General features: G+C 38.5%; 1 protein-coding gene across 3 annotated transcripts; it reads right to left on the reverse strand.

Moving 5' to 3' along the window:
- Positions 1-1,540: 1,540 nt before the first annotated feature.
- Positions 1,541-11,476, reverse strand: TAF9B (TATA-box binding protein associated factor 9b). Of its 3 annotated transcripts, none has more exons than XM_082610667.1 (7): positions 11,388-11,476; positions 10,666-10,747; positions 9,937-10,073; positions 9,727-9,861; positions 8,861-8,936; positions 6,785-6,895; positions 1,541-3,318 (listed from the first exon to the last, which is right to left on the reverse strand). In XM_082610667.1, the coding sequence occupies exons 1-7, from the start codon at positions 11,436-11,438 to the stop codon at positions 3,302-3,304; spliced, it is 609 nt and encodes a 202-aa protein (XP_082466793.1). In that variant the 5' UTR covers positions 11,439-11,476; the 3' UTR covers positions 1,541-3,301. The 3 variants fall into 3 exon arrangements, with proteins under 3 accessions (XP_082466793.1, XP_082466791.1, XP_082466792.1); XM_082610665.1 differs by lacking the exon at positions 1,541-3,318 and adding an exon at positions 3,343-5,366; XM_082610666.1 differs by lacking the exons at positions 1,541-3,318; positions 6,785-6,895 and adding an exon at positions 3,343-5,366.
- Positions 11,477-13,440: the final 1,964 nt, after the last annotated feature.

Here is a 13,440-nt window from a genome sequence, read left to right on the forward strand (position 1 = left end):
TATGTACGTCCCCTTCTTCATTCTCGCAGCATAGTTCTGTCATAATTTTATTTATTTTATTTTATTTTTTAATTTAATTTAATTTTATTTTTTTGCTGTACGCGGGCCTCTCACTGTGTGGCCTCTCCCGTTGCGGAGCACAGGCTCTAGACGCGCAGGCTCAGCGGCCATGGCTCACGGGCCCAGCCGCTCCACGGAATGTGGGATCTTCCCAGACCAGGCACGAACCCGTGTCCCCTGCATCAGCAGGCGGACTCTCAACCACTGCGCCACCAGGGAAGCCCTTGTCATAATTTTAGATTTGATCAATAGAGTCTACATTGTGATTATAAATATTATTTACAGCTGAGCTATGTCATATGCCATGATTATATTTACTTATATATCTTTTAATTTTCTTTGGAGTTAAAAATAGTTTTAAAAATTAGTTTCTTTTTTTCTATGTTTCTATCACTGATTCATTCCCAACATATTCAAACATATGGGACAGTTGGTTCATTTTTATTAGAGATGTCCCTCCTGCAGTCCTCTGTGTTCCTGTTCCAGTCTGTACTGGCTGCCCCCTATGTTGGCTGTACAGCTGTTGCCCTGGGGTTTCCTGTTTCCAGAGGAAATCCCTGTGGGGTAACTCTTGGGGATTCCTTTAACCTCCGGTGTTGAACCTTCCCTTTCCTGGATCTGTTTTCCCCCTCTTTCTTGGTTTACTTCTCCTTTTTGTGAAATACAAGACTCCACTAGCTTCCTGAGAAATTGAGGGCATAGGAGGCAAAATTTTTTGTATGTCTGAAGATATCTTTATTCAACTCTTATATTTGCCGGTTTGGTTATATGTAGAATTTCAGCCTACCTATCAGTTTCTCAGACTTAAAGCCTTTGATTCACTGTCATTGCTGAAAATCTAATGACATCCTACACTTGATCTTAGCCAAAAGGCCAAAGCGATTTCAATGACATTCTTTTATTGTCCTTGTAATTTTCCCTCCTTTCTCTTTCCTGTCATTTTAATGGGAGTTTCAGGAATGAGCAGAGGTAAACGGTGCAATTTCAAAAGGCTGTGTTTAACTGGAATTTTTCTGCTGGGCATTTTACATACTAGAGTATGTATTTCACCTTTATGGATAAAGAAATAGTTAAACTATTGGACAGGATCACACAGCCAGTAACAGCAGGGATTCAAATCCAGGTTTGTCTGACTCCAAAGGCTGGTGTTTTTTCAGTGTGCCTCACTCCCTGAAATGATTCTTCTAGACTAGGACTTTTTTTGCTTAACTCTGGAGAGAACAGCAAAAGAAAAATTTGGTGGCTGCTTTAAACAAAACAAATTTTGAAGGCTTGAATTTTTTTCTAAAAATTCATTTGTATTTTAATACTGTCCCAATATTGTAGTTAATTTTAAAAAACACCATATTTCTGCACATCTCTAATGGCATGCTCTACCCTGGTTTGAGAAGCAGGAATTCTAGTACAATCTTTTTTGTAGGTGAGGCCCAGAGATGCTACACATTGATCCAGAGAATTAATGTCATAGCTGGGCCAGAACTTTAGCATACTGATGACTTTCTTCCCCTACTGATTACCTTTCCCTCAACATTTTATTATTTCAAATGTACAGAGGAATTGAAAGAATTGTAAACACCCATAAACCTAACACTTAGATTCTACAACTGCCATTTGTCCATCCATCAACCCCGATTGTACCTTATAAGTAATTTCTACCAGACTCTGCTTCCAGGATCTTTTCCCCATTTATTTCGGTCATTAATACAGAAAATGAATGGGGAAATGCAAACAGCCAAATATTTTGAGTACCTGCTATATGCTTAGGACATAATAGAGGCAGTATAAGATGATAGCACTTATCTCCTGAAGGAATTTACAACCTAGTCAAGGAAGATAGTATATAACAATTTATGCGTATATAAACTAGAATTGTACAAGTATGTGCTTCCTGATTTAATACAGAGTTATGAATTATTGATAAAACACTGCAAAGGTTTAGGCTTAAGTGTAGCAAATTCACTTTTAACCCCCAGACAACATATGTATGCCTGTATATAGAAAAAAAATTATAATCATATCAAATGAGTTCAATCTCTTCTTTAGTTCAGTGTTTCCTGCTTCCTTTCTTTTCCTTTTTATGTCCAAAACTTCCCTCTAGTACATGATACAAAAGTCAAAAGGGGGTACAACGAGAAGACTTCCTCCTACCTTAGTCCCCTAGCTACCAGTTTCCCTTCTTAGAAGCAACCAATCACTGTAAGACTGGTTTCCTTCAATCTCGAGCTACTTAATGCATATAAAAAGGGTATGCGTGTGCATGCGTGTGTTGGTGTGTGGTGGCATAATTATACACACTGCTTTGTACCTGTCGTTCTGATGTTTTTTTTCCTTACCTCCTGAGTACTTCTCTTCACTCTGGACCCCTTAGGCCACATCTTCTATTCTCCCTGCATAGTGGCTGTATTCCTATATTCTTACTCAGATCAAAGACACTTGTTTCCTACTTGTAGAAGGAAGAACTTGGGACGACAGTGTCCTCACCTCATTTACTATCAGTACATCTTTTTAAAAAAATTCCACCTAGAAGCCGGAGGACAAGAGCTGCCTTAAGTCATTCTTTTTAAAAAATAATTAATTAATTAATTTTTGGCTGCATTGGGTCTTCATTGCTGCGTGTGGGCTTTCTCTAGTTGCAGTGAGCGGGGGCTACTCCTCGTTGCAGTGCGTGGGCTTCTCATTGCAGTGGCTTCCCTTGTTGTGGAGCACAGGCTCTAGGTACATGGGCTTCAGTAGTTGCAGCACGTGGGCTCAGTAGTTGTGGCTCCCGGGCTGTAGAACACAGGCTCAGCAGTTGTGGCGTATGGGCTTAGTTGCTCCGCAGCATGTGGCATCTTCCCACACCAGGGCTCGAACCCGTGTCCCCTGCATTGGTAGGCAGATTCTTAGCCACTGCGCCACCAGGGAAGTCCCTTAAGTCACTCTTGATGCTAGAATGGGTGGATGTAATTAGGAAAGGGAGATCTGCAAGATAAAGCAGTCTTCATCTGAAAGGGCAAACCACCCACTGGCTGGCTAAGAGAATGAACACTCAGATTGCCACCTCAATTATATGTATAAATTCCCACTAAAGACAGAGTATGTTATGTTAACAGATTTAAACCCATATCCTTTCATATTTATTTTGCTTCATTATGATGAGTCACATGCTGATTCCAAATAAAAGCAAGCAATTCCCTAATTTATAATCATCCATTAAGCAAATCTTGATTGCTTCTTGGACCTCAGAATTACTGGGTCTTGTTCATCCTCTTTGAATCCCTTAAATCAAAAGTGAGAAATACAGTAAGTTCAATTTTTTATTAATAATCTTGGAACAAATACGTTAACAATTCCTTAGAGTTATATAGCATTTTTACAATTTTGAAAGAACTTTCACATAAACCAATTAAACCCTCACAACATCCCTGTGAGGTAGGCAGGGTTGGTGTTATTTTCCTATTACTAGTGAGGAGAACAAGGCTCATGGGTGAAGTAAGGTCACACAGTTGGTTAGCGATGGAGCCAGGACTAGAACCTAGGCCTTTTGACATGCCTCCCTGAGAACATTCAAGTAATGACATCCTATGCTATATAATGAACATTTCTCTCCTATGATGATCAGATCTATTTTTATAAGTCTGGTATCACCTTTTCCTAATATCCAAAAACACTGAATCACAGTTTTGATGAGATATTTCTTCCCTGTTACTGGACTATTTCTCTTTGATGTATCAAGCACCATCCTAAGATGAAACTTACTTGTGTTTTAAGTTTTGAGGATCCTTGGCTATAAGTTCTAAATTATGATATAAAAAATTGTTTTAGAAATTCTGCAAAAGTATTCCTATGTTGAATATGTCAAACTTACTTAAACAAAAACAACACAAGCCTGTTTATATTTTTGAAAGCTTTGCAGTCTTTCTCAATAAGATGTTTAGATGTGTATAAATGGAAAATAGGGAAAGGTGTTTAGCAACATTACTGGGAAGCCTATGCAGAGTGCACCTAAACGCAAGTCACATCACACTAATTTGTTTGTGTTGGCCTTCTAGAGGAAGGAAAACCATTACAAAACTTTCAGGTTTGATCCCATCTTATGTGTGACATCCTCAGCAATAAGCTGGAAAAATCTGAATTATACCAATAGGGGGGTTCAAGCAGTAGTGATCAAATCATATATATGTATGGTAAAAAGGAAGAAAACACTTGCTCTTCAGTGGTTTTGCCTAGGTCCAGTGTAAGTATACTTATCAAGGCAGATTTTAAGCTATAGCATCTTTCGTGTTAAATTTCAAACTGTGAAATATGGTGGAGTTATCAACTTGGAATATGACTGAAACTGAATGTAACTGATCCCAAACTACCTGTCAAAAGCAGAGTAATGCTCAGTGGGCATAAAAGGCAAGGGATAAAACCCAACTGCTCTGGTATGGAGAGAAAAACAGCAAATGCAAACCTTCTGGTTAAAGTGAACCCTAGACCATCATGCATGTAAAGCAGGTTTTAAAAATATGAAAATGACACTGAGCTGTATTATCAGGAATTATATTCCTAAAGTTCCAGTTTTGGCCTTTTAAATTTAAGAGCAATAGGGAGAAACCTAAGCCTGTGGGGAGGAGGTGGTGCAGAAAATGAATGGGATCTAGAAACGGGGCTGAGGTGGGAGGTTAGGGAACATCAAGAAACAGCTTAAATATACTCAAAATGGATTTAGAATCCCTCTAAATCCAACCTCTCCAAAGTTATTTGCTAAATTGAGAGATCTGGTCAAAAAAGTTGGTGACAATAAAAGTGACTATTTTATCTTACAAAAGAAGTATTTAAATATAGATTAGAAATTATGCTGTTAAAGATTAGTCCACTGATCAGGCTGTAGAAAGTGAAACTTAAGTGTTGCTGTCAGATACATTGCAGAAAACTGCTTCCAAAAATAGAATTACCATAGCAGGACTCAACATTAATGAAACCATTAAAAAACAAGCACTTAACTTTTTATACTTGAAGCCTAATGAAAAAACATTGGTACCCTTAAGAAATAAATATAACACTTTAAGGTGAAAGATATTGCGGCTACATTTAAGTTTTCGATCAAGAATGTTCTAGTTTGGTATACTGGGCTCAAAACCAACTACACGTTTGAAATGCATAGAGACTACACTATATTCTTTACACAGTATCAATGTCATCATCTTCATGTTTTCTCTTCAATGGGTTTGATTCATTGGCCGTGTTCTGTGATGAAACCATGTTGGTGGTAATAAGAATATTTTTGGGCCCAATCATTGAAGGATTAAGTAGAACATTTTGAACTGCAGTTGTTGCGGGAACTGTAAACAGAGGAGAAAACACCCCCAAACTATGAACTACACAGAATCAGAAACATATGGTAAAAAGTATTCAACAAAGCTGAAATGTAATACTAATAATAATTTCTTTTTTTAAGGTTTTTAAAACATTTATTTCTTAAAAGTTAACATGTGCATAATAGGAAACCAAAAAACACAAGAAGCAAAAAACAAAGTCATTCATAATCACAAGCGGTTTACTGTTTGATGTGTCCTTCTAGGTCTCATTTTTGTATCTACATATCTAAGCATCCATTTTTATGTAATTAAGATCATACAGTTATGTATATGCTTTTTCACACATCATGAATATTTACCATTTCAAAGTCCCAAAGCTATGAGTATTTTGACAGCCAAGAATACACTATACCAACTCAATCTGGAAGGAAAAAACATAATCCTGCCTTTTTTGGCGACAAAAATTTCATAAATCACAAAAATGGCAATAGGCCTCTAGATAAAGAGTTATGATTAAAATACTACATTCCCTTAATGTTCAATTAAAAATGAGACATAAAGCAAGAGTACACAAAGTATAATGCTTCTAAGAGTAAAAAGTATTCAACAAAGCTGAATGTAATTTTAATAACAATTTCAATAGCTGAATGTAATTTTAATAACAATTTCAATAGCATGAAGTAAAACTATCATAGAAGAAACATAATTATACTGCATTAAGAGTTAAATTACATTTTTTAATGCTTTAAAGTACTTAAATTAGTATCTAGTATGAGGTTAAAGAAGTTGTGTTAGTTTTTTCTTTTTAATTTACTTAAAATTTCAATTAGTTCTCAGTCATGGGAAGCAGTGCACTGGATTCATCATGGAACATACTAAAGGCACATGTTCAAGGTCAGGAATCATGCTTCCTTACAGACCAATATTATGGTGTACGGTTAGGTTTCAGAAGATGTGAAATCTAAACATATTCATGAATAAACTACGTTATAACAGAATTCTACTTATATTATTCTCTTCCTACGTATACTTCCGTGAAGTGAATGAAAGTACAGTTTTCATTGGATATATATATACCAAGTTGCATTATTTTCTTGAGCTTTAACCCTAAGTGATTTTGCCTGAGATTTGTAGACCATAACTTATTTTAGTTCACAGGGTTCTTTGAGACTCTGATGATCATGTTGAAATCTCTCCCTTCCCCCCAAAATGTTACATATATGTAAAATTTCATACAATTTTAGTGGGTTTATAGACCCCCTCTGAAGAACCCAGATTTGCAGCATTACGGCCGCCTTCCTGTTATGATATTAAAACAATTTAATCATTGCTATAGGAATACAAACTGTTCTGTTATCATGAATCATTCACAAATTTTAAAATTCAGAAAAATATTTTAAAAGAACCACTTTCAATCCCCCATGCCCTGCCCATCATGTTACCTGGTTTGACAGGTGTGGACTGAGAAGGTGGAATCTGCACCGTAAATCTTTGGCTTGTCACTGACACTGGAGGTGCAACTTTATTTGGGACAGACACTGTTTGTGGGGTTGCTGTAGTTGTAATTAACAGACCATGTTAGTTAGGTGACTTATTATACAGGTTCAATTTCTGCTCTCCTTTAGCTTACCAGAAACTACCTTCAAAGCACAGGGAATTAATGAAAGATCTGCTTGAGTTTGAATCCAGGCTTTATCACCTACTAGCTGAGTGACCTTGGGCAAGTTATTTAAACTTTTTGTGCTTTTCTCATCTATCAAATGGGGATAACAATACCTGTTTCATAGGATTCTTGTGAGAATTAAAATAATCCATGTAAAACTCTTCACATAGCATCTGGCACTGAATTTTAGCTACATGAAGTCATGAAGTTGAACATTTAAATAAACAGAATTAAAGACCCAGGTTTTCTATTAATTACCTTATGTGGCACTTTTAATCTCTGTCACTTGCTAGGAATTAGGAGGTGACTACTATGCCCATGAAGCTAAATCAACATGCATCTAACAGAAGCCTAACATATCTCCATCTTTAGGTAAGTTTTCCATGTATTAAGGAGTGGTCCAAAGAATTTGGTGAAGCTTAATGAAGCAATATAAGTATTTTATTTTGTCAAGAAAATTCACAGTAGGTGGATGTTTTCTTGTCCATTACCATAAGGAAACTGTTAACATTTATGTAGGTATGGAGTTTAGGTTTTAAAATTGAACTTATGCTTATGCTTTATGAAACTCATTTAAAATTTTTTTAAAGTTTAAAGCTTGCATCTTTAATAGTAGTTTTTAGCAGCTCCCTCACTCTAGACTTAAAAATCTCTAAAACATGTACAACAAATGTCTAACTAGGAATAAAAATCACAACTGATAACTAAAATTGGTTAACTTGCCAACACATGTAACTGATTAACACAGCCTAGAGTTTTTAAAAAGTTGGTATTCACTTAAGGGATATGAACCCACAGATAAACAGTATATGATCAAAAAGTTACACAAATTATATATGTAAACTCCTGTCTACAAAGGTCACATGCATATAATTAGAAGTGTACAATTAATACTATACCAGTCTGGTTTTAAAATGCTGAAATGTGAATTCACACCCTGAAAATATAAAGAGGTTGTCTACACATCTCAAAAATCAAATGCTGCTTACACTAGAGCTATATGACATCTATAGTACTCAAGTTATAAGAGCTAAGAAATCAATACTGGTCAAAGAGATGGGGATTTTTTTTCTGAAAAGACTGACTATGAAAGAAATCCAGCAGGAACGTAGGACAAAAAAATCAGGAAATCTAAATCCATTATTTATGTGTTCTTTATTATCTAAGCAACAATGACATTATGGTTTCTAAATGCCACTCTCCACTAAGAGGAACCAGGGCTCTTTGGAGAAATGGCTGATTCTAGGACTGGGGTAAGGAAAATATAACATGAGCTTGGAACATCTTGTGCCAGGAAGCAAGAAATGCTCAAAGAATGATGGAGACCTGTCACAAAGGACACAGGAAACAGTCTGAAGGGGTGCTCACTGACCAATACAGGATAATCAGTACTACTTTTGAAAAGGTTATATTAAAAATGATTTTCTTTGATAGTCTTAAGCTTTTTGTATACTTTAAACTTACTTCTTTTGATTGCACCTCTTGCCAATTTACTCAAATTTAATTTCTGATAATAAGTAGGCTACTGCTTTGAGTGAGTTTGGCAACTTTATTTGTATACAACCCAGAAAGAACACTGCTTAAACTTCTGTTTTTGTTACCATAGTTAATACCGGCAACAATGTTGGGTAATGCCCAATTCTATACTCATTTGGGATCAGATATTCCTTGTCGCTTTCTCATTTTGAAATCTGATAAAATATATGTTTACAGCTTTACTAGAGGACGAGTAAATGTATTAATGGCAACACATATCGGAATTTCTGAGTCACCTTTTTACTTGGATTACAGTTCAAAATCAAGTGCTGAGGCACTTCTTTACCAGCCAGAAAAGCCATTTCCCTCTCGTACTTACCTATAGTAGGAGTGGTAGGTCTGCTACTAACAGCACCAACACTTAACCGTGGAACTAGTCTTCCTTGGTTAGGTCCCTAGGGGATTTAAAAAACAAATTAGTTTTAACGTTGTTCAAACTTGACACCTAAACTTACCAGGAAATGAAATCAGGATTGCTGATGTGAATTATTAATAGATAATTGATGGCAAGAATGTCCTGTTTCTGTTCAGTGTTCTAATGCAACATTTAAACTAGGGTTTTCACAAATATCTATATATACACACACACATATAATACAAACAATACATATCTATATAAACATGGATAAGAATATATATATTAAATATATAATTCTATATAGTTTTAAAGTTTGAGGCAGAGTGTTATTTGGGGATAACAGCTAACTTATGATTTTTTAATCTTAACTAGTCAATATCTTAACCCAGTAAGAAACTTCCTTATAGTGGAATTTCAGAGGTACAGAGGTAGCCCACTGTGGGGAGAACTTTCTCAGTGGTGGGAGAGCCTTAGGTCATATTTCAGAAAGCAAGTCCAATGCCTGATGGTATATCATTTACTCTGTTATGGTATAGTGTAAAGATTGGGAGTTATGAGACCTGGGAATCAGTCTTAACTTTGCTACTAACTTCATAGATGAGTTCGGGCTCACTTTCCTGATGAGTTAGATGAACAATAAAGTTCCTTTTAGCCCTAAAAATCTTGGATCATATATTCTATATTTTAACATAGCAGCTAATTGCAGACATAGTATTTTCAAGGGACTAAATTTTTAAAAATCCTAGTAAATTATCTTAGCCTTTTGCACTATTTACCCCTAACACATCTTACCCTTTTTAAAAGCTAAGATGACTAAAAATTCTTACCTTTTTAATTAAGGACTTTAGCCTATAGTTTGGAGCTGTTAAGCAGTATCTGTCAGGTGGCAGTCTGGGTCCTGCATATGGCTTAATCAGTGGTAAAGGGGTTTGATTTTTCTGCCTTGCAATATCCAGTAAAAACTAAAAAAAAAATCCTTATTAGAACTACAATTAAAAATTATAAGTAAAATGAACTTCAAATAAAATTTTGCTCACATCTCTCGGGGGAGGAGAGGTAAAAGATTGGTCAGCCCGACACTGGATTGCCAGTCTCACATCATCTGCATCAACATTAGGTTTCTTAGCATGGCTTGAATAAATTTTTGCATCATCCAGAATTGAAGTCACATATCCTTTAAGAACAAAACATTATTTTAAACATATAAAAATAGCTTAATATTTATGGCCAGTTTTCTTACAAAGTTTCACTAATTTCCAGAAAGTTTATGAATTTTGGTTCTAATATCTAACTGTCCTATCTATATGATCAATTTTAAACAGATATCACAATATACTGTTCCCTAGCCTGAGCTCCTTTTTACTGCTTTCTGAATTCTATAACATTGTTCTTTTTTTCTTCACATATTTTTAAGACTTTATTTTTGTAGAGCAGTTTTAGGTTCACAGCAAAATTGAGGGGAATATACAGAGATTTCCTATATACTCCCTGACGCCATACATGCATAGCATCCTCTATTATCAATGTTCCCTGCAAAGTGGTGTGTTTGTTACAATTGATAGTCCTTCACGGACCAATCATAATCCCCGATAGTCCGTAGTTTATATTATGGTTCACTCTCGGAACTCTACATTTTGTGGGTTTGGACAAGTGTATAAGGACATGTTATGACATTAACTGTTAAAGTATTTTGGTTGAAAATGTACTTACAATGAACGATTTTTAAAATTCACAAGTTAGGCAATTTTGGTGTTTTGTTAACTTACGAAAAGCAAATTCCAACATTTGATTTATAACCCTTGGTTCGTACTCCGTAATTCCCATATCCTTCAGGATCTGTGCCATCACCTGTGGATTCAAATAAAAACGCCAGATGCATAATCTAGGTATAGAAATCAAGACTGGACCGAAGGTAGTAATTATATTTATGACACAAGGTTCCCCCTTCTCTGGGTTCCATTCATTTCCTCCCAAGCGAGTGTCAGTTTCACACCAAATCTCGTCTTGATCTCTTTGCTGAAAACTTTTTTTTTTTTTGGCGGGGGTGGGGCTGGGGGTGGGGGCGGGGGCAAAGAGAAGAAAAAGGCCCGGGTTGGCTTTCCCAGTCGAGGTAGGGGTGGTTACAGCTGGTTGTCATTTTCAGATGTGGCGACTGGGGTAGCTTTGCATCAGAACACTGGGAGGCGCGAGCCAGGATTCGCAGACAGGGCGGGACGACTAGGCGGCCCGGGCCCGAGGCCCAGGAGACAAAGCCGGGCGGCCGGCCTGCGCATCCGGCGGGCCGCCAGCCTCCCTCCGGCTGGGCCGCCAGGGTGGCGGGAGAGAGCCCCGGGGTCCAGGGCACTCGAATCTCCAGCTCCTGGCGGCCCTGGCATGGCTGAAGTCGACCCGCGAGCCCATCATCAGGTCCTCCCCCGGGCCCGCCTCTCAGGTCCCCGGCTGCGGTCGCGTCCAGCTTCGCACCCCGCCTCACATCCTTTGCACTCACCAAGGCATCTCTCGGAGCGTTCTTGGGAGGCGCCATCTTGCCCGACTCCATGTTATCCGGCTGCTCGTCATCCGGGGAGAGATGACTGCTCGCGGATTCCTAGCTCAGGCTCCACCCCTGCGGGTGCGGAGGGCGGGATTACCGCGCCGGTCCTTTTGCTCCGCTGGCTGCCGCTTCCCAGCCGCCCGCCCGCTCCGCGGAGGCAGAGGGAAGCCGGGCTAGCGGGGAGCCCACGGCGCTGAAGCCTTCCCCGAAGAGCCCTCGGCCAACGCTTGGAAGACCGATAAGTTCGCCTTCCCAGAGCTGTTCTCCGGAAAAGTACACGAACAGGACCACCCTTGTCTTTTCTGGGGCCCCTCCTCACGTCCCCTGCAACCACCCTGGCCCCTTCCCTTCCCTCTCCCTGAATGTGTGCAGAGTCCCTGCCTCCACCTGCCTTTGTGGTAGTGCTGCCTGGTCAAATGCAGAAAGCCCAGTTAAATTTGAATGTCAGATCAATGATCACGTTTTTAGCATAAGTTTATCCCAAATATTATATGGGCTATACTTACACTACGAAATGATTTATTGTTGATCTGATATTCAAATTTAACTGGGTGCTCTCTATTTTTATTTGCTAAATCTGGCAACTCTACCCTATGGTCTGCTCTCCACCCAGCAGGCATTTGGTCAGCTCTCCTCAGACTCAAAGCCCTGTCATAATTGCTCATTTCATACTGATGCAAAGCCAAAGCCTTTGACCGCCTGAAAGATTCGCCGCTGGAGCCCCAAATTCCTTCTTCCGACTCTCCACAGAACAGCCTGAGGGTCTTTCAAAAAACATGCATCAGTTAACTGTCTCTGGCTTTAAGTGTCCCAAAGAGAACTCTTTCTTCCTCCTCCAAATCCACCAACGCCTTCCATTTCTAAGAAATGCACTCTGACCCACCCAGGCGGGAAGAGCCGTCAGCCATGTTATGCTCTTTCCCGGACAAGCCACACTTCAGTCTAGCAGCAAGTCCTGTCAGGGCGACCTCCCAAAGTCACAAAACCTCTGTCCATGGCTCCGCATCTCCACCCAGTGCTACCATGCTAATGGTCCAAGCTAACAGCCCTAATTACCAAGGCTACAGCAAGAGGACCCCGAAATTGTGCTCCCCCACATTTTTACACAACCGGAGAGATCTCTTAGTCATAAACCAAATAATTGCATTCCTTTCCTTAAAACCCTCTAATGGCTTCCCTCACACACACACACAAATTCAAACTGATTTCTGGGGCTTGGCGGGCCCTTCAGTTTTGGCCACCGTCTTACCTCATCGGGCCTGTCTGAATCCGTCCAACACACAGCCATCTTGAACTCTGAGCAGGTCTCCCCACGACCCACGTGTTCTTAACACTGTGGTTCCGGGGGGAACACTGATCCCCATGCTACGCAAGCGCCTTTCCCAGCTCAGTGCGGGGAACCTCTATGTAAGACTAATAATGATTTTGGAATAGGTAGCATATACGCAGGGTACGAATATTTTAAAATATATTTAAAAACTAAGACAAAGCCTCTCTGGCTTGTTCCAGCCACTCATTTGTCTTTCTCAGAAGGCATCACTGTTTACCAGTTTCTTGTCTATTTAATTTGCAAATATTACCTTCTTTATATCTTTTTCCCCTACCCAAATGGTACTGTACCGTTGGGGTGACCAACCTTTAGAGAGCCAACCCGGGACACAGCTGTACTAGATGAAAAGACCCAAAAGATGTAATAAATAGTTGTATACATGTGTTATTGCTGTAATATACAAATATGAAAATAGATGTTCATTTAAAATTGTGTTTTTCTGTAGTATCTACTTTTTTGTTACATACGTGCTATTTAAATAAAACAATAGGACTACTTAACAGTGGCAATTAGTAGTAATTAATAGGACTAATTAATTTTAACCATATTTTTCATATTTCTGTCCTGTCTCAGCAATTTATTTCAACTCTTGGTTGTTTAAATTTTTTAGGTCATATTATTGTATATTTTTAATATACACAAATGTAAGACTAAAAAAGGAGAATGTAAACACAATAA

This window comes from Mesoplodon mirus (genome assembly GCF_964341445.2).
Source record: "Mesoplodon mirus genome assembly, chromosome: X".
NCBI lineage: Eukaryota > Metazoa > Chordata > Mammalia > Artiodactyla > Ziphiidae > Mesoplodon > Mesoplodon mirus.